Consider the following 27,722-nt stretch of genomic DNA (forward strand, 5'->3'; position numbering starts at 1 on the left):
TATTAATCGACGCAAATTGTGTTACATAATGGCAAAAGAAAATCACGAGATCGCACGAAAATCCGTTCAACACTCACTTCGGAAGCAAAAAAGAACGGCAGAGAGAAATAAAAAAATGCGCAATTAATTTTGTATGTTGCTGCGGCTATGCTAAGCACAAAATATTTTCGTAAATTTTCGCGTTTTTCAAAAATAAAAAATTAAATATATTTGCGTTTTAAATCGTTTAGAGTGTTTTATCTCATATTGTAATACAAATAAAATGTATAAAATTACAATTTCAAATATAATATATTCGCGTGGAATAATATATCTGGATTGCTAATCACGACAGCAAATTAATCGTGTAAAAAGTAAATCGACAATTATTTGTAGGAAATACTTTTATAATATTTTTCTTTCCATATGAGAGATAATAATAACGAAGTGATTCTGCAGTTGTCTATTTCGCTAGAGTATTGTGCGAATAATAGTTAAGTGATAACGCGCAAACAACATTCCACACGTATGCTGTGACATAAATCACAAAGACAATCACTGCGTTGCGTGTAAAGAATTATTATATCAAAGACAAAAGTGTTTCTAGTCTCAACGCACAATAGAGAAAATATTAGAAATAAGAATAAATATTAAATATTAGAAATTGAAAATTGATATTATTTTATTTTAAAACAAGAAAATGAAATGGATTAACGTATCATGAATTAGGAAATAAGAATTAGAAATAATTAATCCATTCCGTTGTTTGAAGTAAAATAATTCTAAATTGCTCTTCTTAATATTTAATATTTATTCTTATTTTTAATATTTTCTTTATTGTGCGTTGGGCCTTACGAATTGTTTTGAAATTGTTAAAAAAATAATATGGATGGGATCTAATTAACTAATCATAAAAATCTTCCTGCAGTGCAAAATTTTATTATTCACAAATCATCGGGGTTCTTCTTGATCGTGCAATTATTCTAATAAAATGTGCCATAGTGCTGAGTACAATCTAATCACCTTCATCTACTTGTAATGGTCGAAATCAACATAATGCGCTTCTGAAATAAATATAAAAGATTAACATATGTATTACATTTTTAATAACGATATTTTTTTCAAGGTTAAACTCTTTTTAATTATAATCTAAAGATGATTTATTTATACTTTATATTCTGATGTATATTTTATATATCCTGACATATAATATATTTTATATATATTTTAACATAAATATTTCAACTTTGCACTAAGCAACTTGTGCTATTCTAAATACTTCAAACATTGATATTACAATTGCCGTTAATGAAATATAAACATTACAAAGTTAATGTATAAATTCACGAAGATTGTTATTAATTATGTCACGAATACTTAGTTGTTAGTAAGTTAGTAAGTTGTTGTAAATTGTTTAGTAATTTGAATAGTAAAAATCATACATACAAGGCTGAGTGAAAAAATGAAAACACATTTAAGGAATCAAGTTTTTTAAAGGTTCCTTTACTTTTTAACTTTCTCTTATAGAACTTTTTCTAAACAATGAACTATTCGTGGGGGGGGGGGGCTACAAAATGACTGCATAATTTATTAATAGGTTCATTGATGCGAAAATGCTCGCATGTGAAAAATATCTACCTAAAATAGAAGCTACTGCCTTTATCGCCTTTATCCTTCTCACTCTTGAGGAGGTCCAGGTGGAGGAGGTGGCCTCTCTGGAGGAGATGGCATGGCTTTTGCAGCAAATCTTTGTCCTCTGATTTGTGTACGTGTCACTAAATTATGTGAACCTCCTTTTGCTCCTCCACCTCCTTGAGCACCCATCTGAAAGCCGCCCTTAAATAAAAATTATTTTACTATGTACATTACAAAAATACAAAAAGAATTGTTTATTTTGTAGAAAATTTTGTTTAATTGAGATGGATTTTTTAGACGAAAAAGATAAACTTTGCATGTGTATATATAAATTACTTATTATTAGTTATATATTTTACTCACGCTAAATCCACCTGAAGCTCCACCTGAAGCTCCACCTTCACCTCCACCACCTCCATTTGCTTCAGCTTTAGCTTGCTCTGATAAGAGCTGAAAAGGCATTAAAATTTTTTATTATAATGTAATAATAGTAGGGGAAAGAGTCTAATGACTATATTGAAATGTTAATAATGTTGTGCTTATCACGTGGTTCTAAATAATTGATGTTATACCGTGTACAATGATTCATGAAATTAATCATGTATTTTAAAAGTTTTAAGAAATTATTTAGGAACGTATTATTTCAAAAGTATTTTATTTATAATTTTTTTTTAATAAAATGTGCAAGCTATAAGAATATGATTTCATATACGTATTTTTTCTTCTTTTATTTTATTATATTACAAAAGTTTATATATTTTCTTAAACATTGGTTAATTTTGTGAGTAACTGTGTCTTGAAAGTTTTATTTTAACTTTATTACTTTGAAGCACAATTCAATTTTTATGCATATGTCAACGTAATATGCGTTAATCTCTACTCATCACTCTGTTCTAAGACTTTAAATGAGTTGTTATCGATTTCTTACCACCGCCACGCAAAGTAAAGAAATAAGGAGTAGCTTAATCATCGTGCTTGATCCGTATTACACACTGGTTAGATGAAGCTGCTCGTTGCTTTTATATGGCCCCTACCTTGTGACGCGTTTGTTAGTTGAAGAGACATGGAAAAAAACAACAGAGAAATATTATCATGCTGATGCATATCTACCGGAAGTAATGTGATTTTTGATGATTATCATGCTTTTTGCACAATTCGTGACAAGTGACATTAACGCGCAAGACTCGGCAAAACAACCAATAGTCTCGCTTCTGCGACGATTTGCATGTTTTTTTGCGATAAAATCAAATCATCAAATCATCAAATCATCACTTTTTATTTTGGAATTTGACAACATGTATTTGTAATGCAACATGTATTTTTTCATCGTGTTCATCATTGATCTTGTCTAACGGAAATACATAACACTTACAATTAGTAATTTTCTTAGAAAATTTTTTGTAGTTGGAAATATTTTGTATATTATTACGCATTTAACAGTTTTTATTAATTTTATAATAGTTTATAATTATTCATATCACTTTTAAAAATTTTGACAGATTTGTCAATTTTTGTTATTTTACCAATTTATCTTTGATGATATTTTTTATTTTTATTCGCCATTACGCTATAAGTATTGTTTCGTAATCTAACACTAGAAGATCTAAGGTTATGCAAAACAAAATTCTAGCGTGATTAGTTCTGTTTGCAATAATTGTTACGATATAAACGACATAAATGACATGACTCAACGTAATGGATGAGTAACATTACTGCTCACTATTTAATACTATTATATATTTAAGATGATATATAACAATGTTTCTGTATTCGCATGTCCATAATAATCCATACATTAAATTCACTATAAATTTGTAAAAATCCGAAGACATCACAGAAGCTTAAAAAATATATTAAAAACTTATTAATAAGAATTTGTTGATAAATTGGTTTGCGTGCAAGATAAATTCCAATTTGTTTCACATAAAAAATGACATATGATTTTCTCGTCAGTCAATTCAATTTGTTTTATTTTAATATCATTAAGAGAATAGAATAGATTTAAAAATAATGTAAAATATACAAAGTGTCTCAGACTAACCGTATCACCTATTAGTAGCAGTCACTAGCGGATCCTGATGTCGATAATAGGGGGGGGGGGGGGGGTTGACCTGCTTTAATGCATTTTTTACCAAGATTCTTGAAACGGATCCAGCAAAATTGATTTTTTTTAACTTGGAAGGGGGGGTTTACTCCCCCTCCCCCAGGATCTGCCAGTGAGCTCAGATGGGCATTTGCATTTTACAAATGAATGTTTCACAAAAAAATCCCGAATGACGAGTGCATAGATAGCGCAGACAGAGCAATAAAAAAGCGTGTTTAATAAAACCCGATTCGACCACGCTCTTGACATAGAAATCTCTCACCGGAGAGAAACAAGGCTTCGACCAATTACCGTGAGTAACTATTCATATCGGCGTGAGTAATCTGCGTTTTGCATCCGCGAGAGATACGCAGGATCATCCCCTCTAACGCGAGACGTTATCATCACACGCGCGCACGAATCTCAGTTCTCTCTGTGTATTTATTACTTATTTATGCCCGATAAACGCTCGCTTTCAGCTTTCATCTTTGCTTTTATCGCATCCTTTCTTTGAAGAATGTAAATAGAGTAATTTGCTCGTAATACAAACTAAATTAAATTAAAGCAAATTAAAATGTAAAAATTTTTTTTTTAAATATATGTAAAAAATTATAATAGTGTTCAAATATTTGCTGGGTTTAATTAAAAAATAGTTTGTAACAATTACTTGGTTCAAATAAGTTTTGCTAATATAGCAAATAATCTATTCGATTTGAATTGATAATTTAATTTTTACAATCTTTTAATAGCGTCATAGATTGATATTCTGTGTTTGATTTTGAATTAAAAACGATGCCAAAATCGTTCAGAGAAACCAAGTCTGTGCCTAGTAAATAGTTTACGACACAAAGTATTTGAGTCGACCACGATCACATTAACCGATCAAATTAAACTAATGCCATAAAATTTAAGTTACCTTCTCGTTAAAAAAAAAACATTGATTACAAAGTAACAGGAAGCACAAGTGTCGATACGGTCTTTCGAAGATTACGCTAATCCGACTAACACGGAGCTTAGAAAAGGGAAAGAGAGAGATTTTATTCACGAGGAAGAAAAGGGGATTAAGACGGGGATTTATTACATCGACGATAGAAATGCATTAAATTATATTCAAGCACTCATTTTGCATTAATACGGCGGTAATATTTTATACGAGCGTAATTACTCGTAACTGTCTTGTGGTAAATATTTTCCAAAACGCACATGTAATACCGAAAGCAACAATTAAAAAAGCGCGGATCTGTGCATCGCGGTGGCCACTAATGACGTTGTTCCGCATTTACAGTTATCGCAAAGCAGTGCAAATGTAGAACCGGAGAAGGACGGAAAATAATTTATTAATGTACCGCGGCGCGTGCGAACTGTACAGATCCGGCTAATTAATTTATTTCCACGTCTTTTCTAATGATACTGTTACGCCAGATTGCCAAGATTATTTCCTAATTAATTAATTTTGGGGAAAGATGCTTTTATTAAATACACAAAAATATTAATAGATTAAAGATATACAGTGTGTCCTAGATCAATCGTATCATTAATAGCAGATTTCTGAGATCATTCAGAAACGAAAATTTTTATATTAAAATGAAGAGGTTACAGTAATTTTTAAATTATTTTAATTTGATTGATCAGAATTGATCAGATTGTCAAAAATTCTCGCGCTCAGGTACATTGTATATTAATTTTTATATCTTTATATAAGAAACCTCAGAAATGTGCTATTAACAGGTGATACGGTTAGTTTGAGAGACTTTGTATATTTTATATTATTTTTATATGTATTTTTTAAATGATATTTGAAATAAAATTAATTGAATTGACTTATCGGCACGATGCACAATACCAAAGTTGTTCACAAATTGGCATCTGTAACATACAAAAGTACATTAAAGTTATAGTAGCGTTTAAAATAATTATTTGAGAAATAATTAGTAATCACATTAAACTTTTATTCATCTCTCTTTTATGCAAATGTCTCATAAAAAATTATATATTTATATCTAATAATTATATTAAAAACTGCAAGTTTTTGAATATTTCAAAGTTTCTATGTGTGTTACATTACATAATATTTTACGTGATATATTTACTAATAACTGATAACAAATAAATGATTACTCACCCTAAAGTTGCTCCGCCGGCGCCCAATGTCCTCCCTAAACTTTCTTCCCTCAGTGCTCTTTGCAATTCTTCAAGACATTTATACGCGTTCGCGACGCGAATATAAAAATCGCCCGATGTTTTAAACGACATTTCTGACGCATACTTTGTCATTCGGACAAAATAAAACTCAAACTGCTGCTCTTCCACGGCACATATAAAATGCGCGCAATATTTTCTGCGGCACCAACCGATATTAATCGACGCAAATTTTGTTTCATAATGTCAAAAGAAAAACATGAGATCACACGGAAATCCATTCAACACTCACTTTAGAAGCAGTAAAGAACAGCAGAGGGAAATAAAAAAATGCGTAATTAATTTTGTATGTTGCTGCAGCTACGCTAAGCACATCATATTTTCGTAAATTTTCGCGCTTTTCAAACATAAAAAATTAAATATATCTGCGTTTTAAATCGTTTAGAGCATTTAGAGTATTTTATCTCATATTGTAATACAAATAAAATGTATAAAATTACAATTTTAAATATAATATATTTGCGCGGAATAATATATCTGAATTGCTAATCACGAGAGCAAATTAATCATGCAAAAAATAAATCAATAATTATTTGTAGGAAATACTTTTATAATATTTTTCTATTACCGATTATGAGAAATAATAATAACGAAGTAATTCTGCAACCGTCTATTCCGCTAGAATATTGTGCGAATAATAGCTAAATGATAGCGCACAAACAATATTCTGCAATTATGCTGTGACATAAATCACAAGAACAACCACTGCGTTGCGTGTAAAGAATTATTATACCAAAGACAAAAGTCTCTAGTCCCAACGTACAATAGAGAAAATATTAGAAATAAGAATAAATATTAAATATTAGAAATTGAAAATTTATATTATTTTATTTTAAAACAAGAAAATGAAGTGGATTAACGTATCATGAATTAGGAAATAAGAATTAGAAATAATTAATTTATTCCGTTCTCTTGTTTGAAGTATAATAATTCCAAATTGCTCTTTCTAATATTTAATATTTATTCTTATCCCTAATATTTTCTTTATTGTGCGTTGGGCCTTACAAATTGTTTTAAAATTGCTAAAAAAATAATATGGATGGGATCTAATTAACTAATCATAAAAATCTTCCTGCAGTGCAAAATTTTATTGTTCACAAATCATCGGGGTTCTTCTTGATCGTGCAATTCTAATTTAATGTGCCATAGTGCTGAGTACAATCTAATCACCTTCATCTACTTGCAATGGTCCAAATCCACATAATGCGCTTCTGAAATAAATATAAAAGATTAACATATGTATTACATTTTTAATAACGTTATTTTCTTCAAGATTAAACTCTTTTTAACCATAATCTAAAGATGATTTATTTATGCTTTATATTCTAATATATATTTTATATATCCTGATATATAATATATTTTATATGTTTTATATATATTTTAACATTAATATCAATTTTGCACTAAGCAACTTGTGCTATTTTAAATACTTCAAACATTGATATTACAATTGCCGTTAATGAAATATAAACATTACAAAGTTAATGCATAAATTCACGAGGATTGTTATTAATTATGTCACGAATACTTAGTTGTTAGTAAGTTGTTGAGTAATTTGAATAGTAAAAATTATACATACAAGGCTAAGTCAAAAAATAAAAACACATTTAAGGAATCAAGTTTTTTAAAGGTTTCTTTACTTTTTAACTTTTTTTTATAGATTCTTTAAACAATGAAGTATTGGGGGGGGGAGGGGGGGGCTACAAAATGACTGTATAATTTATTAATAGGTTTATTAATGCGAAAATGCTCTTGAAAAATATCTACCTAAAATAGAAGCTACTGCCTTTATCGACTTTATTTAGTTGGAGGTGACTCTTGAGGAGGTGGCCCTTGAGGAGGTGGCCCTTGAGGAGGTGGCCCTGGAGGAGGTGACCCTTGAGGAGGTGGCTCCTGTTGCATGCCTTGTGCAAATGGCATTTTTTGTCTGATTTGTGCAGGTGTCACTAATTTACTTCCTTTTCCACCTGCACTTCCTCCAGCCTGAAAACCACCATTTAACAAAAATTATTTCATTATGTACATCACAAAAATATAAAAAGAATTGTTTATTTTGTAGAAAATTTTGTTCGATTGAGATGGACTTTTTAGACAAAAAAGATAAACTTTGCATGTGGATATATACATTACTTATTATTAGTTATACATTTTACTTACTCCCATTGAAGCTCCCGCTCCACCTCCCGCTCCACCTCCCGCTCCACTTCCCGCTCCACCTCCTCCTCCACCGCCTTTACCATTCGCTTCAGCTTTAGCTTGCCCTGATGAGAGCTGAAAAAGTAATAAAAGTTTTTATTATAATGTAATCATAGTAGGAAAAGGAGTCTAATGATTATTGAAATATTCGTAATGTTGTGCTTATTACGTGGTTCGAAACAATTGATGTTATACAGTGTACAATGACTTATGAAATTAATCATGTATTTTGAAAGTTTTAAGAAATTATTTAGGAACGTATTATTTCAAAAATATCTTATTTATATTTCTTTAAATAAAATGTGCAAACTATAAGAATGTGATTTCATATACGTATTTTTTTTTCTTTTATTTTATTATATTACAAAAGTTTATGGGTGAAGTCAAGGTCGGATGTACGATTTTGTGGTCTCTAAGCTATGATCTTAAGGAGGCCCCCTCTTATTAACAAAAATTACATTTTTTTAAATCTTTTCTATACTGAAGAGGCCCCCTTATAATGTGAGGCCCCTAAGCTGTAGCTTATCTAGCTTATGTGTAGATCCAGCACTGGATGAAGTTCCGAAAAGCCCACACCTCCGATTTGCTACAAACTACGTTTTTTATTGTATTTTTGCGCGCTGATTACGAGTATGATCATGCCGATTGGCGACAAGGTCATTTTCAAAGTCAAAATTAAAAAATTTTTGCTTTTTTTAACATTATTTTGATAAAGATTTGATATTTTGATGTAACAAAAAAATGTTTCAAATAAAAATCGCGTAATTTTTGAAAAAATACATTATTTATGTTCTATGTACATTTTGCATAAAACCAATATTTTTCGAAGAAAATGAGATAATAGGAAAGACATTCCCCCTGCATTATGCAATGGGTTAAACTCTCCCCCCCCCCCCCCCGGAGGGGCTTCCACGCATACATTGTACAACGCGAAGCGAGGTTTTACATGGGTTTGCAACTTTCCACGCAAAGCGAAGTTCCAATCCAAACCTATGTGTATAGTGTCTCAGTAGTGGAGCCCCCCGTAAGGGGGGAGGCGGAACGCACTGAATCCACACATACACTTTTCAACGCATTATCTCATTTTTATCGAAAAATATTGGTTCTAAAAAATGCATAAGACATAAATAATGTATTTTCTCAAAAGCTACAACTTTTATTTGAAACATTTCTTTGTTACATCAATATTTATCAAGATAATGTTAAAAAAAGCGATAATTTTTGAGTTTTTTCAAGTAGTTTTGACTTTGAAATTTACCTTGTCGCCAATCGGCATGATTATATTCGTTATCAGCACGTAAAAATACAATAAAAAGCGTTTGGAGCAAATCGGAGTTGTGGACTTTTCGAAACTTTATCCAAGTTTATATATTTTTTTAAACATTTGGTTAATTTTGTAAGTAACTGTGTCTTGAAAGTTTTATTTTAACTTTATTACTTTGAAGCACAATTCAATTTTTATGCATATGTCAACGTAATATGCGTTAATCTATACCAATCACTCTGTTCTAAGACTTAAATGAGTTGTTATCGATTCTTACCACCGCCACGCAAAGTAAGGAAATAAGGAGTAACTTAATCATCGTGCTTGATCCGTATTACACACTGGTTAGATGAAGCTGCTCGTTGCTTTTATATGGATCCTACCTTGTGTGTTGTTAGTCGAAGAGACACGGAAATAAACAGAGAAATATTATCATGCTGATGCATATCTACCGGAAGTAATGTAATTTTTGATGATTATCATGCTTTTTGCACAATTCGTGACAAGTGACATTGACGCGCAAGACTCGACAAAATAACCAATAGTCTCGCTTCTACGACGATTTGCATGTTTTTTTGCGATAAAATCAAATTATCAAATCATCACTTTTTATCTTGCAATTTGACATAATGCGACATGTATTTTTCCATCGTGTTCATTGATCTTGTGTAACGGAAATACATAACACTTACAATTAATAATTTTTTTAGAAAATTTTTTGTAGTTGGAAATATTTCGTATATTATTACGCATTTAACAATTTTTATTAATTTTATAATAGTTTATAATTATTTATATCACTTTTACAAATTTTGACAGATTTGTCAATTTTCGTTATTTTATTCATCTTATAATATTTTTTATTTTTACTCGCCATTACGCTATAAGTATTGTTTCGTAATCTAACACCAGAAGATCCAAGGTTATGCAAAACAAAATTCTAGCGTGATTAGTTCTGTTTGCAATAATTGTTACGATATAAACGACATAAGTGACATGAGTCAACGTAATGGATGAGTAACATTACTGCTCATTATTTAATACTATTATATAAGATGATATATAACAATGCTTCTGTATTGCATTCTGATTTGCATATCCGTACATTAAATTCACTATAAATTTGTAGAAATCTCCAAAAACATCACAGGGGCTTAAAAAATATATTAAAAATTTATTAATAAGAATTTATTGATAAATTGGTTTGCGTGCAAGATAAATTCCAATTTGTTTCACATAAGAAAATGACATATGATTTTCTCATCAGTCAATTCAATTTATTTTATTTCAATATCATTAAGAGAAAAGAATAGATTTAAAAATAATGTAAAATATACAAAGTGTCTCAGACTAACCGTATCACCTATTAGTAGCAGTTCTCTGAGGTCTCTTATGTTAAGGATATAAAAATCCATGATGTGCCATGTGATGTGCCTGGTCGCATGAATTTTTAACAATCTGATTGATCTACTTTAAACACTTCGCATTTAAAAATTATTATAGCATCGTCATTTTAGTATAAAGATTTTCAAATGACCTCAAGAATGTGCTATTAATGGCTAATGCGCTTATTACAACAATGTTATAAATTCAGTATATAAATATTTAACATTTTGTTTATAATATTTATTTCGGTTCAACTTTGGTGTTATTGTTTCCACAATAACTGATATTTTTTATCAAAAATTATTTTATTAAATTTTTATTATTAAATATGTAGTAATTTTTGGACTTATTTACGTACAAAGCAACGAAAGAACGAGTAGATATGAAAAGAGAAAAACAAAAGATCACGGTAGCGCCGGCCGCGTCGACGTCGCCGAGGTTGTTCCCTTGGTCGCGCGGCGATGATCTCCGTTCTCTCCGGTCGCTCTGGACCGGGAACGCGATGCTGTACGAAGCGGCGAAGGGGCACGCGAGAGACGTAGGAACGACGGTGCGGCGGTATCCTCGCGCTCGGTTTTTCAAGCATGCCTCGGGAGGGCAGGGGGCCTGATTGCGCGGGATTCCCGCTTTGAAGTGGCACCGCCGATGTTCTCGGGCCGTCTCGACTCGTTACCGCTACGGCACCGACACTCTCCTTCTCTCCCTCTCTCTATCCTTTTCTCCCTTTCTCCCTCTGTTCTGTGACTCCCGGGTGCACGCGCAGATGCGATTAAACTCTAGATTTGTATTATTTTTTTCTGATCACTCCATATCTAGATCTCGCAAACTAATTTTTACAAATCAGCTGACCACTCAGAAAATATATGCGACATTTCTGATATCGACTTTTTTAGAATCTGTTATTTAGTAAGAACGGCATTAAAATAAATTTACTTCTTGAGATGATTTATAATATTAGAAAGTCGAAATAGCATAAATATAAATTGCACTATGTTGCAGTCAAGTAGAAAAGACCGGACTCTTAATTAGCGCGGTCACTTTTCAATTTGTCGCCTTGTCGCCGTGGCCAGTGATAAAAAGCTGAAGTGAGTCTGAGCTCTAATCTCTGACGAAGCAGGGTATAAAATCCGGTTCTTTTTATCATTCCCCAAGTAGGAGACAATTAATAATTGAAGCTCGCGTCGCTTGATTCTTTCTGCGTTCTCATCGAATACACCGCGTCCCAAAAGTTGCTTTTAAGATGTAGAAGAGTAAGAATTAAAAAATTATTAACAATTCTCTCTTAACATAAATGATTTTATTGATTAGTATGAATTAAAATGTTGCAAAAATTATACGCGGATTATCAAAAATAGTATTTTATAAAACTATGAAAATGCAGAATCGCGAGAAGGAACACAATCTCTTTAAATTATTTCTTTACAAGTTTTTCTTTTTTACATCGCACTCGCAGAAAATGTAAAGGTATATCATTTCGCACGTGCGCTAACTTTCGTTTGCAACTGTAGGACAGTCATATATACACAGACCTATACACTCATATCATGATATCGTGGAATTCGCGAGTGGCACTGTCGAGAAACGGCGCAAGAAGATAACGTGCCCTTCGAACATTTCGGATTCCAGCCGCACTGGAGAAATAAACCCCCGACCCACCCTCCATTCTTTTCCCTTTCCTCCGGCGATTTCATCGTTTCCCTTTATCTTCCTCTTTCTCGCGGTCTTTAGATTTCTTGACTCGCCGGATAATTATGTTCCCGGCCCTTATTCCTCGACTTCGAACTTCTCCATAAACGTATCGATCTCATCTTCCCCTTCTTTCAATCTCTCTTTGCTGATTCTCCTCTCTCATCATTCTTTTCGTGTACCATTCGATGGCTCTCGTGCTTGAAATGCGCGTGTCGTTACTTATCTTCGCGCGTAACACTTCGTTATCTGGATTTCGGTTTTAGAAAGTTGATGGCAAATTTTTTAGCACACGATAAAAGCCGTCAAAAAATCTTCCTTTCTCTAAAAAATTTAGTTCTTTATAAGCCAAGAAAATTGGCCTGATCATAAGATTACAACGATTAAAGTTTTAATTTAAGTTGAGTTTAATATCTGTTAAAAAAAAAACGTCTTTTAATCTGACGGTGGAAACTCGCTCCGCGATTGAACGCGATTACGGGGCACGAATTTGCAGAGTCCCCGGAGAATGCGGGGGGCTGCTGAGATGGACCGGATCGGTGCGAGAGCGGGCAATTACATCGGGGAACAATTACAGGTTGGCACGTCCTTGCGGTCCGGTGTCGCGGGTTTTTCTGGGACCTGGGATTCCGACGACGGGGAACGCCTTACCAGGAAAGCTCCTTTCGCGGTACGAAACGGTGAGAGATGAACAGAAGGCAGAGGGAAGGAGGGAAGAAAGCGAGAGCGGAAGGTGCCCGTTTTTCGAATTAAACGCGATACACTCCGAACACTCCGAAACCGGCGCAGCAAATAACTCTACGCATTGCAATTTGTTTTCGTGCACCGAAAGAAAGAGCATTTTAATCAGATAAATTGATAGGGATAATCTCGATTTAACAAATATTAAATATAATGCGCACTGACAAAAGAATTGGAAGACATGATAATTTGATGTCTGACTCTTTTTAAGTTGATCATGTAATATAAATTTTTTAATCGCCAGTGTCTCAATGTTAATATCATAATTGCACACTAATATTAAATTCTATACAATTTATCACTAACTATGAAGAAAACTGTATTGACCATTATTAAAGTTCGTCCAATTTTGATCTTTGTTAACGATTGCTCCATGTATCTCGACTTTGAGGAAGTTAATCGCTGAGGGAAGGTAGCGTTCGAGATAATTTGACTAAAAGAGAAACAAGAGAATGGCATTCGCGCGAGAGTTATCAGCGATCCAACACTTTTCCGCAATAGCGAACTATCTTGCAACTTTCCTCGTGAGAGATCGTAAACATTATCAGGACCACGCCTTTGCTGCGGAGGGTAACGCTGCCGCGAAGGTTAACGACTATCACAGCGAATGCCCGCTTTAAGGATTCATCTCTTGCGATCGGCCGAGCTGATTATCGCCCCAGATAACCCCCGTTATTTTCTTCCGCCGCTTTATCTATGATAATTAATCCGCCGAGTGTTGACTGCTGTTTCAAACGAGAACACGTGCAAGTCTATTTGCTACTTCTAGTCAATATAATTAAAATGTATTAGTAAATTAACAATAGAGAAACTTCAATGCGTTATATCAACAAGTGAAAGCAATTATGGAATTTCTCAAGTCTGAAATAACAAAGGCAAATGTCTCTGAAATCAAAAGTTAAGAGATAGTTAGAAATTCAATAATTAGAATGTATTAATTAATAATAAAACGATCTTTACGATATTTTCTAATTAAGAATGTAATAATTTTTATACAATGCATAGCCAGAAATGCAACACGATGTAAAAATCGTGGAATTCTGAAAATGCTTTATGACATCGCAAAAAAGAGGCGCATTTCATTACGTACGCATGTGTCGATATCGTATAAACGCGATTTTTCTAACGACGCTTTACGACACCGCGGCGTATAAAATCCTTCCTGCGGAATTATCATTCATTGGATAGCGAAGATACAAGTTTTCTCTCTCCCTCTCTCTCTTTTTCTCTTTCTTTCTCTCACCGTGAAAAAGTCCGCAGAAAAAAAATCCGCTTACGAGCACGCATTTCATATCTCTGTCCCGTCCAATTATTCATAATTAGTTTCCGCGATTATTCACGCTTCCTGTTATCCCGTTAATCCATCGCCGGGCCTGCATCGCCGTTCGTCGATCGATCGACGTAGACCGATATCGCGGACGCACGATATTGCAAGATCGCACCAGCCTTGAAGTATTGCAGCGACCTTCAATGATCATCAGAAGATGATCAGACATATAAAGTCACGGTTACACGAAATAAATACGATTTTAATGATTTTGAAGAGGATTTTATATCACTTTTGTGTTGTCACATTAATGTCAAATTTTGAAAGAAGGGGCATTCTTTCGTAAGAATATTAAGCATTTGTTAACACGCTCGCAACGTTGTGTACTATTAAATTCAAACATAAAAAAGTTGTTTATATTTATTTCTTTTTTATTGTATCATTTATTCTTATCGAGAGCTGCACACAGAAGCAAATTTATACAATAAAAAATATATATTATTAAAATTTCTCTCTTTTTTTATAAAGACAAACGAGAATGCATTTTACGGTTTCTGTATACATCGTAAACGTGTTAAAATAAGAACGCAGTTTGATAAACTTTCCGAAATTGATCGATACATGCTTAACTTAAATAATTTCTCAATTATAATTGAGAAAAATAATTATTTTTTACATTTCTATGTCTAAACCATGGTGACACAATTCACAAGCTCTCGCAGGACTGCTAACAGTAAAGAGATTAAAACGATGAATCATGCAAGGAGGTCGGTTTGACTCCACGCTACCAAGTGCGTCCGCGACGTTGGTTATCGTTAGCTGTTAGTTGACGTTGGTTGTTCTGAAGTAACGTGAACATTCACACTGTTCGACGTCGCGCGATTATTCCACGTCATTTACTACACGACCGTTTGCAAATTACTTTTGCATTCAACGCAGTCCGCTTGACACGATTGCCCAGGGTCAAGTTCTTCGACATCGGTCAGCTGACCGCGATGTAACCGATTCTCTTTGCGATAATACCAGTTACAACATAGAGACGAAAGAAAATCCTTTAAGGAGGATCATTGAGCTTCTTGAGGACATTTTTCTTTCTTTATTAGTTATAATTCCAGCAAAGATATTTATACATCGTAAACATTTATATAGATATTTTAATTACACATTTAAATTTATCTTCCAATTGTGAAACAATTAAATTTATTTTCGAAAAAGGCAAAGGATGACTTTAGCTTGAAGCTTGGCTAATAAAGTCGGGTCTCGGATGAATTGTCTAGCGTAACCGCGGCTTAAACCATTCGCACGCCTCCTCCGATTGTATTGATGACTTATCGATTTATCGCCGTGTCCACGTGGATCGTGGAGCCGAGTCGGCTCAGGTCGCGGCCGGAGGGTCGCGGGGGTCACGCCGGCGTCTCGCCGGTGCGATGATTGGCGGAATGCTGCGCGTTTTACGAGGCTTCGGGGACGAGCGCAAGCGAAAAAGGGGGAAAACGATCGTCGTAAGGGCTTGGTGAGAAGCAGGGAGACGACGAAGTCCCGTGAAGGGCTCGTTGATCACGCAGGAGGAGGAGGACCGTGCGAGTCGGCGGTGGAAGCGCGCGCCGCTGCAGTTATAATTTGATGCAACGCAGCTATAAAGGGGATTACGCGCATAGATGGCTATAATTTTCGTGGAAAATAGCGTGGGGGGTTCTCCTTCCGCCCCTCGCGCGAACGCGGCACGTCCTTATCCTTCCTCCTGGCCTTTCCCTCGCGTCCCTTTCGCGGCGGCGCCTTCCCACTCTCCTTCCGCTCGTACCTCGCTTCCCTTGCCTATCTCAGATCCGCGATAGTTCGTTATCTCGAGAATCTGGTGTATAAATATTCTTACGTGATGTTTATGGAAAATATCGTAACTAATACGCAACTTCGACTTTCCGCGATTCTTTGCAGAGTAAATGGAGTTAAAAATGACTTTAAAAAAAATTGTCTGTTCTATTAGCGAATAATGTTAAATATCTCTCGAGGTGATTTTAACTCGTGCGATTCCCAATTTTTATTGCAAACAGAAAAACAAATTATATATATTTAACTAAAGGAATAACTTTATAGATAACGCGATTTTCTTGGTAAAAACCATGTTTATTATAAATTGCAGCAAAATGGACACAAAAAGATTAAACTTTTTCGAATCTTCGGGTCCTCCTGCACCCGTGGACTAAAGAGAAATTTATCCACGCCAAAATACCGGGCCTGCAGCGTCAATTTCGCGCATCCGTTAGTTTGCTTCGCAGAATATAGCCGTGCACACTCGGATAATTCGTTATGATCGCTCGCTATTAAAATCCGTCCCAATTAAGGGCCCCGCGCGAGATGCGAGAGCTGCGGGCACGAAGGGTCACAGAGCGGTGTTGCAGGGGCCAGGTCAGAAAACGATCCAGCCGTCAGGCCGCGGCTTATTTTCGGGGTCAAGCCATAAGCGACCTGGAAGCCGCACGCGGAAGGGGGTGCGAGGCGTGGCGCATAAACAAACCCGGCGCGGCGGTGTTTCGCGAACAACAAATCAAACCGACACCTCGCACCGCCGCCCGGTATAATCAGCTAACTCGCGATAACAACTTAATTCGTGCCTCCGTAGGGCCCCGATCAAACAAAGTGTAACCACTTAATTTAGCCTAACGACCGGTGGGTGCCCGGCGCAACGCGGAGGTGCGAGGTCGTGGCCGCCTGCGCACACGGTGTTGTTGCGCCGATCGATCGCGGCCCCGATCGATTATCGCGGTCCCGTAGTTACGTACGGTAATGATCGTCGGTCGCACATGTGCACCCCGGACCCGGCTTCACCGAAATTCGTCCCGTGATCTCCACGAGAATCTCGCGAGCGCCAAATCGAACTTGGTGATCCTGCGCTGCGAAAATGCGCAGCATTATGAATTGAAAGTAACGCCAGGAACAGCGCTACTAATTTAATTATTTATTTATAATAATGTAAATTTAATGATGATTAATGTTTCTGTTGCAGCTCATTTTATCGCTCGTTTCGATTTTGAAAAATCATACAATTGTACGTGTGATAACATGCGGCATAAAGGGCGAGAGAAGTTTGAGTTAGCTGTATTTATACAGTAAAAGTCGCAACGACGATGCGCCACGACGTTTTCTCAAGAGGCAAAGAAAATACGTAACGTTGTAAAAGGCCACGTTTATCCACCTTCATCGTGCTTCTTCTGCCTGCTTACGAGAGCTCGCCACTCGTGATATATGACTCGGCGAACCCGGACGTATTTTCTGTGAGTATTATGAGCGTCAACAATCTGATGTACTGTAACCCCTCGGTGCAACGCCGTGGAATTTTTTTTGTAAAGAGTTGCTTTCTTCGCGAAAATGATATTTTTTAAGAGATGCCGAAGATAAAGAACAAAAATTTTGCAATTTTATAATAATATTCAACTTATAAGTAATTTTCAATTATTGAATATATATTTACAATTTATTACGCGAATATTTTATATATGTTTCATTTTTATGCGACCTAATGATTTATTAATGAGGAAATTTATAAGCATTTAAATAGTCACTTCATCGAATTGAGTTGTGACAGAATAAATTTATGTGAATAATTTAATCTCTTTCATGCTAATCACTAGCGATACAAATGACTTTTATCACGGGACATAGTCTTTTCGAATATAAATAGATAAAAAGATCGTCGGATTAAGATGTATATGTTTTCTTTTTTTATTAATACGAATTAATCGGACTTGACGGCGTTAAGAACCGACGAAACAGTGATGAAGCGAGGAAGGCTGCAAGGCCGTTGCCCCGGCAATGATTTCACGAGATTGCCGGGCATTAATTAACGCACGGTAGAAATAAAGTGATAACAGTACCTACGTCAGACAATGATTCATGTTTCTAGCATTGCATCCCCGCCCTGCTATGCGCTGGATGAGTTATACGTAGTCGCAGGGAGGATGACGGGGAAAAGAAAGAATTGCCGGCAGACGATGTAATTATTAACGACGATCATTAAGAGGTCGTTGCGGGAAAAAAGCACGAACCATTCGACGAATTTGCGGTGACTTATTAAAATCGAAAGTTTATCTAAATTCGTATTATTTAAATTCTTTCTGTTATAGTTGTGTCGATTGATTTCTAATATTTATGACTACAAATAGAGCTACATATAAAAATGTTATTGAAAAGTGTAAAAGTTTCACAATGTTAACGACATTGATTTTCTTTGATGTTGCTCGAACCGACGATATTTAGTAATCTTATTTACGTCGATTTAAATGTTTTCCTGTCAAAGGTCCTTATTGTCAGTCGCGATGGAATTCTCGTTAAAGATTTAAAGGCTATTCCTGTCCTAGTGACTTTTCACTGATTACCTTCGCGTAATTACCTTCCCGGCCGGCGTTATCGCAACGTAGAACTATTATTCGCGAATAAGTACAAGATGCCGCACACGCTCTCCCGTTCGCATCATTCCGTTTGTTGCGCGCGTTAATTTCCCTCCGTATGTAAAATCGATTAAGGATATGTCCCGCGCGGTGATTTGCGACGAAAGACAGTGTAAGGTCGGCGCGTTTAACTGACGGATTAACTATTGCGATAACTCCATAATTTATTTCGACGCAGGTGCGCGCGCTGCATCTTGTCCGAAACAAGATATATTTTCCTCGTTTCTCTTTCTCTCTCACTTCTCGTTTACGTTTATTCGGTTTATCATGTCCTCGCAATACTCATTCCTTGGAGGAAAAATATACGTGAGACTATTCGTAGAACAAAATGGTTCAATAATAATTTAAAAAAATGATCTTTTGTTAAAAATAAAATTGTAAATTCTAGAGCGGTATTTATTCTCTCTTTTAGACAGTTGTCCGAGTAAACGCGATTTTATAAGAAGCGAAAGGCAATGAATATCCATAGTTCTATATGCAAATAAATCGATATAATAAAGGGATCTAGAAATGGACGATAAAAATTAATAAATAATTTTCTAAATTTTTATTCGATTGATTCGTCAGTCGTATTCTATGCTCACTACCGATCTTGCCGCACACGCGAAAGTGTTCCGATCTCTTCGATGGGGAAATAAAATTGATATGCTAGGTGCAGAGTGTCCGCGCGCATAGATCATACTTCGACCGCGCGGGGAGGTGGGGCAAAATAATACCTACGTTGTGGCCGTGAAAGCATTGTTCCGATGACTTATGGAAGGCGGCTATACATCGCGAAACCCCGCAATAATACACGCGCTTACAACTTGCACCGGACCACAGTGAAATATCGGCAACATTAATGACTCTCGCAAAGCTCCTAGCATTCATTAATGACGTATTCCTGTAAATGCGCTTTATTTTATTTTCTTGAACAAAGAAACGCGGTCTTTGAAGTCGAGGAATTGCTCTATTTTTGAGAGTTTACATCACTCAAAAAAATATTTCGCTGATGTAGTTAGATTTCTAGATATCGCAACAAGAATGTATCGCTATTTTTCGTATCTGTGAAAACATTGTTTGTCACATATAGAATTTATAACAGTAATGTTCTAGCAATAGCTTCTGAAAAATTTAGGTACCATTGCTAAATGTTATTCATTGCATGATCTAACACGTGATTGATCTTATATAGATAGGCGCTTTAGAGAAACTTTCTTTTTAAAGTTCACAAACAATACAGATATATATTCTGTTTCTGTCATCTAAACTGATTAAGTAATTACATATGCAATATCACAACAGTTGCTAATCATTTATCTGTTTTAGTTAATTTTTTACACCTAGAAAATTTTAGCTATTATTGCAAGATCATTTTTTTGAGTGATAAAAGAATAAAAATAATGTGAACCGAAATAATAAAAATAAGAAATATAATATCTTTGTAATTATTATATCTTTTTTATTTTTATTATGTTATTATATCTTACCTATATTAAGTTTGAAGGTCCAAGAATTTTTTTTATACTTAAGTTAGATTTAAAATGTACAAGAACAGAGAGAATATCGATGACGAAGTCAACTCGAGAGACTATTCAGAAGCACCACCGAACTATCATTGGAGAGATCATGTGCAGCATGACGCTGCGAAAAGTGAGCGTCCCGTTAACTTGCCAATAATTATTTAGATAAGTCGAGCTGTCACGCTTTCTGCGGCTGAAGGATACACAGGCAATTAAGGATAGTTCGAGGGGTGATTAGGGCAACGGCCCGGACGATTCTCGCAGATTACGGATAGACCGCTTATGCGCGAGCACTCTCTTGATGTAAAAGCAGTCGCATAACTGATATCCTACGACCGTTATTGTCAAAGATGCCGTTACGTCTTTCTTTTCCAAACGAAGCGTGTGTGTAACGTTATAAATTATTCTTCCCGTAATTTTCTGATAAAAATGTAATTTGCGCTCTACAAGACTAATTTTACGTCAAGAGTCTTAACAAAACAGAAATTGATAGCTTTCTGTAACTACTGTCTAAATCAAACAGCGATTACCCAACGTATGATTTCACAACAACAACAAGATAGCATTATTTGCTTATTCAAATTGTCACAAAATTTGCAAAATTTAATTTAAATTTTTATAATATTTTATAATATATATTTTGGTAAATATTTTTAATTCTTTCGGTTTATATTTATGACTATATTAAATCTATAAAATTAAAAGCGCTTTAGATTTGTTAGTCGTATTAATTATTTGACACATGGCGCTTGTTTTTTCCGGCGAGAGATCGCCGGCTCCACTAATTATATTGTCATACTGCATCGCAAAAAGCTGCAGCACACCCAAGCTATAACTCATTAACACTCGTCCACATCCATGTGGTTTCTCGGCGGGTCTAACCGTGACGCCCCACCGGGGATGGCTTCCTCGGTTTCACGCGGATAAGCCACGCGCGATTAAGAGTAGTTATGGCCGTTAGACAACATCCCCGACGCTTGTAAATCCGTATAAAGTCCACCGCAAAAGCGGTCGCTTATCTCAGGATCGGACGATATCGGAGTAGAAACGCGCAATTTGATCGATTCAAATTGACGATTATTTGCAAATATATTAACACAAAACTTTATTTTTTTAAACAAAAAGTTATAAGCTTAATTCGCAACTATAGCACGAACCAATATAATGAGTAATTGTGTAATAATTACAACGAATAATTAGAAAAAATCAAATATTAAATAATTGGTTTATAGAATACAGTATTAAAAGCAAAATTACGACTTCCCTTTAATATATGCGTAATTAAGTAATTTCTATAGTGAAAGCAGATGCTGCGGTTTCTGATTTTATCCGTGAACAGGTCTCCGCTTTGCAAGCCGGTCTTGGCATAATTAATAACGGCGACTGTTATTGTCAAAGCGCGAGCCACTGCAGAGTGTCCCCGCGGTGGATGAAGAGACGCGCGCACGACGGAATAAATTAATCCTTGCGTTGCGACCGGCCGGGACGAGCGTGAAACCAGATTTGCCGTCACGAGGACACGTCGCGCGAATCCTTTATCGCATGCGCTCCTATATTCGTGATTATTCCTCTGCATTCGATGCTGCAGAACGAATTATTCGGTAAATTAATTCGCGGTAATTCAGGATTTTTTTGTTGACATATATTACTTTCGCACTCACGCAAAGAAGAAAGAATGCGAATTGCAAATTTATACAAAATATTCTTGAAACTTGATTTTCGTATGCAAGATGTTCCAAAATTAGCGGTTATTTCTTTATTAAGTCTGATTTGGAACTGAATTTTTGTCAGCGAGAATGTCATCATTTATTTTTTTTCAAATTTAATTAAAGTATACTAATTATACTCAACAAATTAAAATTCTATTAAAGTCTATTTTAACTGAGAGATGTGCCTTTATTTGTTTTTCATTCAAAACGCTCTTTTTCTCACACAATTTGTTTATTTCAAGAACTATTGGCGCTGCAACATTTTCACTGAGAAAAAATCGATTCCAAGTTTATCAGAAAATCTATCATTAAAAGGACATCCACAAATATCAGAATATTTTCATAAATATTATTCATAGGATTTGATCGCAGTCAGAATATTAATTTTTATAACGAATGTTACTTTTTTAACATTTTTGTAACGAAATCACTATGATTTGAAAATTATCATCAAAGCCGATTCATAATCCTTCGGAGCAAGGTCTAATTTAGTACAACCTGCTTATCTTCGCACAATACGACGCTCATTATAATGATACGTTAATGATACGCTGCTAAGATCATATTATGGCTAACGAGTGCATATAACGTCGACGCGCAATATCGGGCGAGCTTTCTTCACTTCAAATTGCGCGATCCCGCGATCGTCGCACATGTGTGGGTATCAAAAGCATAAATTGCAGTTATAATGCTGGCATAGACGCGTGCTCTCATGTACGCACTATTCATAGTATAACACCCATTCGTAGCACGCGAAGGGCTAATCATATAGTCCGCGCCCGACGATCGGCTCCACCTTTGGTAGATCCATCTTTGGTGGAGCGCTCGTCACCTCGACCGCACACGGCTGCCCCATTGCGCATCCTTAAACAAACAAAATGTAATGTCGCGAGCCGAAAGCGAAGCCGGAGAGTGGAGCGGAAGAAAGCGGGGACGAACACGGGACGTGCGCGAGAGACGGGGCGAGGCGGCTTGCATGGAAACTCAGCAGGAATTATTGCAGACTCTCTCCCGTGTGTGCCGTGTGTATCGAAAATTATCTCGGAAACCACCGTGACGACGGCCCGCCAAATACAAGGAGGAACGAAACCGCACGCGGGACGACGCGTGACGAGACCGAAAAAGGAACGACGAGGCGTGTGAGAGGATCCCGCGATCTCGGCGAGGACGAGAGGCCGAACGGAGGAGGAAGAAAAAGAACGGCGGTGAGACGGAAAGGGGGCGAGCGAGCGAGAGGAGAGAAAAAGAGAGGGATTCCTCTTAGTCGCCCGTAGAACCCGGGGTGTCGAGTGATACTGCCGTATTATTATCCTCTTCTAACACCGGCGGCGATTGTGCGCCGGGGGCGAGAAGCGAGCAGTGCGCCCGGGATGAAAGGAAGCGTGTGCTCGTTGAAATAAGATAGACGACGGCTGCAGGAGGGAAAGAGGAAGCCGCAGAAGAAGCTGGTAGAAAAATGGAAACGCTCGTGTATAGGCGACGCGGGGTGGATCCTTTTCAACACGATCGGCACAATCCTCCGTCGTTCGGTGATGCCTCTCTCTATTCACCGTGTCGTCGGCTACCTCCTCCCCTCCTCTCCCGTTCCTTTGCCACTTTCTTCCATTGGCGAGTTTCGGTTGGCGCGGTCTCTAATTTGTGCTACCATCAAAAAATTGAATTACTAGCATTCATTATAAATTCAAATGAAGCATCCCATTGTCGGTACCGTCTGTGGCGCGGAGTGCCAACATGCGGAAGGGAGGATGAGGGGGGAAGGAAGGAAGGGGCAGCGGTCGAAGAGAAGACGTTTACGTCGGTTTTTAGGTGATGAACGAACCCCCAAATCTCGGGCAGCATCCCATGATTTGGCGTCGCTTAGGCACCGTAGAATACGCAAAACAAATTTCTAGAGAGTCTTTGTGAGTGGCGATATTTATTACCCGCGATTATTCCCATAATCGCACATAAAGTTGCAACACTACAATAGTAACGTCTCATCATCGAGGCTCGGCACGACGATGTCGTGATTAAGCGACCGCGAGATGAGGATCGAAGGGGGGAACAATCATAAAGCGCTTATACCATTCAGTTCAAATAGATGTTAATTGGTCTGCGTTTCTATCGTTGTACCAGAAGTTGCGGTGTACAATGGACAATAGGCGCACAAGGTCTCGGTCGGCGTAAAGTTAAAACTGGTGTAACTGAACGATCCGACGTACGTACTGTGTAAACCGGTTTGCGACAGAAGTCAAAGACACGCGCGCTTTACGCGAGACGTTGCGCCGATTAGAAGAGTTCTTCAAAATATACTTTGCGAATTAATGGGTATAGTTTTTTTTTTACATAAAAACGTTTTATTTTAAATATATACGATCTCTTGTTGCTATACAATATTATAAATTAAGTTTAGTATAATTATCTTTTAATTAGCTTGTTAATTTTGTCTGGCGTAAAATCTACAAGTTTCTTATATACTTTCTTAAAATTTTGATCGCAGTAGCACATCTTAATTAATGTTTGTATTAATTTTCTTTGACAGGACAATCAATCTGTCTCCTAATAAATGACATTATTCCAGAGTGGCCTGAAAACTCAGCAGACACAAAAATCTATGGTCTATGTTAATAAATGTAATTATTAATAAAAGTGTGGTCTCATAATCAACATTTCAAGAAAATGTGTAAGAAATTTTTTAAGTTCCATAAGTCTGATAAAATCAACATATTACTTAATATGAAAATTAATCGAATAGCGACAGATTTTTTCAACAAAATGTGGAATTTTTTTGAGAATCTCTAAAAAATTTTCAATTTAAATTTTGATATTAATTTGAGCAAGGATACAAATAAGAAAAAAGATGCTTAGACTCGCGACTACCCAGCCGAACCGAAACTCAAACCGCGAATCGCGTCATACGCGCGGAAACTGATTCGCGATCCGGACTCGGCTTGATGTACGATCCGCTCGGAAATGGCTGTCGTCGGGAGGCCGCGTCCCGATAAATCTTCCGGCTTTTTAACCGCGGACGGACTTGTCGTTCGCGTATAAACGCATCGTTTTCATCAATATTTATGTCGCGCGGGGAGCCGGTGGGACCAATTGGGCCTGAGTCAACTCGATCCAATCGAGCGGAATCAGGACGTCGTCATCGTCGACGTTGTCGTCGTTGACTCCGCCAGTCTCTCACGGAGTCTCGGTGACTCGCGGTCCCGATAATAAAGATATCCATTATACTCGCCGCGGCTTTTTCTCCGCGCGGGGAACGAGCGTCCTGTGTGTTTTGTCGGTTCCTCCGTGTCTCTTTCCTGGGTGCTTTTGCGTGCGTATGTGTTTGTCGTCTGTCTCCGCCATTCGTTCCAGAGCTTCCGTCGTGCGAGTGCGATCCGCGATTTACGCGACGATCTCGTCCGAGAAACGCGCGATTAAAACGCAATCGTCGAAAGGAACGCGGCCACGGAAGTACAATGGAATAATTTTAGACGGAACGGGATTTTACATCCTAAAATATACGCGTCTTCAAAGTAGAAATAAGAGATTAAAAATGATAAATTTTTATTACATGCATAACATTTCAATCAGATTATTTAATTTTATTTTGCATATCAAATTCCAAGAATTTTTGTTTATCGATGCCTCAAAATTGTTGTTATATAAATTTTATTGTTTTTTCAGTTTCGGATGACATTATTTATGTGCTGTTTCGAAAAACCGATACTGGAACCAGTTTCGACGTGTGGCACACCGAAGCTTGTCGCTTGGCGCTCGTAAGAATTATTTCGAGGTTTAGCCCTCCTAATTTAATAGCAACGAACAAGAAGAATATTTCGGCAGAACGAACGACGGGAATCGTCGGCGTGAGCTGGATAAAGAACATTGAAAAGGTATCATTGATGGCCGATTACGATGCTGCGGATCACATCAGCGGGAATGTTTTCTTACGAATCCTTGACGACCGGCTCCTTATTGGATTTAGTTCTCCGATAATTTTGTCAAGCGGTTGCGAAAAAAAAGATTCCATCGCGACATTCCGCGCCCGCCGATACAACTTCGCATGCGAATTTGATAATTGTAACCGAATGAGCGTCCATAAATTATTGCACGCTTAACACCTTAGTTGTCACGGAAATCATATACATTAATAAACGTTTCAAACTTTTAGTTGTTGTAGGACGTGATCTTTTTACTGAATTTCTTTCATATATCATTAAATTCGTCATTTATTTAGCAGAAAAAAAGTATCACTTATTGATTCAAATAAATAAAAATCTAATATTGTGATGCATTTGCTTTCAAGAAGCAGTTGCGTATTTAATAACGATATGTCAGCGTTAGATATCACATTGTTAATCAATCAATCTTGTATCGCTGAGAGGCGTGATTCCGAGAGTCGTTTTCGTCCCAATGCGACCGATACAACCGTGAATGGTCTTTTCGCGTCTTTATCGGCGTATCGTATCTCCGCGGTGCGTTTCTTTGCGACGATAAACGTCCTCGCTTTTGGTGGCAGAACGAGAAACGGTTCGATATACTTATATAGCGTACGCCCGTGTATAAGTATCCCTCCTTATTGTCCCGAGACCATGTCGTTCGTTCACGGGTTGCCGGTTGACGGTTTTTGCGGACGCGGTGCTCCGCTTCCCCCTACCGATACTACGTGCTCCGATAATTAAGACGTTTCCATTTGGAGTTGACGTTTAGTGACGTATACGCGCGCGCGACGCCGGCAGTCGCCGGATACGGACGCGCGCGTTTTGGCGACGGCTGCCGAGGAAAAAGCTAATCGTTATGCATCGCGTCGGTAATTAATGGTATATGATCGAGGACCGTATTCCTGGAAGGAGCGCGGGCAAAAAGCGCGAATATATATATATCTATATATGTATATATGTCATGCGTATATTTGGAGCGAGAGATTTATTGGTATCTGATGAATCGAAGAACCGATGACCATTTTTAGATATCCTGCATGTATTATTTAAACTTGCGCGTAATTGGATACAAAAAGGCGAAGCGCAAACTTTGATTAGACGAGTCTTCAACATGATTTTTTCGTCGATATAATTTAGATTGATGAAAAATGAAGTTCTGTGCAGCTACATATCTCTGCGTACGCATAATCTTATAATTCAAACGAGCGTCAAAAAGTCACGTGTCTGATGCTCTGCATTTACGCATTGATTACGCAACTTCTAGATATACCACAATAATGTAATAATCAAACTCGATTGCAGCGTCATCTTCGATTTTAATGCAGTTCGATTTTTGTTTCAGAGTCCACCCTCTAGTCTCCTTGCCTTAGCAATGACGAAAGACGTGGATGGACGAGCAGCGCTCGACGTTCGGATGAATTTCGGATAGAACCACGTAATCAATTACATGGATACTTCTTCTATGAGCGATTTACAGCTTTATGATGTGACACGAGAACAGAAATGACAAATACGTCGAGCGTGGTGCTGATAATTGCCGCGAAAATGCACGTCTCTAAAGTGCCATCCACGCTGCCATCTTAAATCAGCTGTCAAGCAGACGATACGCAGGTATGGGTATATGTATTTCGATTAACAAATATTTGTATCTAATTAACAATTAGAGCAATAAAGCAACTATTTAAATTTGTTTTTTTATACATATATTATTTCTTA

At 36.7% G+C, this 27,722-nt stretch overlaps 3 protein-coding genes across 9 annotated transcripts in view; 1 reads left to right on the forward strand and 2 right to left on the reverse strand.

The window, feature by feature from the left end:
• The window catches only part of LOC105677733 (inner centromere protein-like), a 44,717-nt gene that overhangs the window by 14,614 nt on the left and 2,381 nt on the right, over window positions 1–27,722 (forward strand). For 4 of the 5 annotated variants that reach the window (XM_067353720.1, XM_067353719.1, XM_067353718.1 and 1 more), the window contains exons 3-6: window positions 17,444–17,711; window positions 24,656–24,757; window positions 25,750–25,958; window positions 27,349–27,617. The gene's annotated coding sequence lies outside the window, so the exon portion shown is untranslated. The remainder of the gene's footprint in view (window positions 1–17,443; window positions 17,712–24,655; window positions 24,758–25,749; window positions 25,959–27,348; window positions 27,618–27,722) is intronic. The other variant, XM_012376558.2, reaches the window with a different exon arrangement.
• Window positions 897–2,684, reverse strand: LOC105677746 (protein FAM117B). 2 transcript variants are annotated; one of them, XM_012376576.2, is made up of 4 exons: window positions 2,543–2,684; window positions 1,978–2,064; window positions 1,618–1,803; window positions 897–1,043 (listed from the first exon to the last, which is right to left on the reverse strand). In XM_012376576.2, the coding sequence occupies exons 1-3, from the start codon at window positions 2,582–2,584 to the stop codon at window positions 1,657–1,659; spliced, it is 276 nt and encodes a 91-aa protein (XP_012231999.1). In that variant the 5' UTR covers window positions 2,585–2,684; the 3' UTR covers window positions 897–1,043; window positions 1,618–1,656. The 2 variants fall into 2 exon arrangements, with proteins under 2 accessions (XP_012231999.1, XP_012231998.1); XM_012376575.2 differs by having other exon boundaries at window positions 1,618–1,815.
• On the reverse strand, window positions 6,964–9,767 carry LOC105677743 (rhodopsin). Of its 2 annotated transcripts, none has more exons than XM_067353745.1 (4): window positions 9,637–9,767; window positions 8,057–8,170; window positions 7,667–7,882; window positions 6,964–7,104 (listed from the first exon to the last, which is right to left on the reverse strand). In XM_067353745.1, the coding sequence occupies exons 1-3, from the start codon at window positions 9,676–9,678 to the stop codon at window positions 7,697–7,699; spliced, it is 342 nt and encodes a 113-aa protein (XP_067209846.1). In that variant the 5' UTR covers window positions 9,679–9,767; the 3' UTR covers window positions 6,964–7,104; window positions 7,667–7,696. The 2 variants fall into 2 exon arrangements, with proteins under 2 accessions (XP_067209846.1, XP_012231996.1); XM_012376573.2 differs by having other exon boundaries at window positions 6,964–7,107.

The sequence above is a fragment of the Linepithema humile genome, chromosome 4 (assembly GCF_040581485.1).
Source record: "Linepithema humile isolate Giens D197 chromosome 4, Lhum_UNIL_v1.0, whole genome shotgun sequence".
Classification (NCBI taxonomy): Eukaryota; Metazoa; Arthropoda; class Insecta; order Hymenoptera; family Formicidae; genus Linepithema; species Linepithema humile.

Bases quoted from the DNA above. Each gene is read 5' to 3' on its own strand.
- LOC105677746 (XM_012376575.2), bottom strand. From the start codon at position 2,584: ATGATTAAGCTACTCCTTATTTCTTTACTTTGCGTGGCGGTG. The intron at 2,065-2,542 runs GTAAGAAATCGA...ATGCCTTTTCAG, and splicing joins CTTTACTTTGCGTGGCGGTG to CTCTTATCAGAGCAAGCTAA. The intron at 1,816-1,977 runs GTGAGTAAAATA...TTTTTATTTAAG, and splicing joins GAGCTTCAGGTGGATTTAGC to GGCGGCTTTCAGATGGGTGC.
- LOC105677743 (XM_067353745.1), bottom strand. From the start codon at position 9,678: ATGATTAAGTTACTCCTTATTTCCTTACTTTGCGTGGCGGTG. The intron at 8,171-9,636 runs GTAAGAATCGAT...TTACTTTTTCAG, and splicing joins CCTTACTTTGCGTGGCGGTG to CTCTCATCAGGGCAAGCTAA. The intron at 7,883-8,056 runs GTAAGTAAAATG...GGTGGTTTTCAG, and splicing joins GAGCGGGAGCTTCAATGGGA to GCTGGAGGAAGTGCAGGTGG.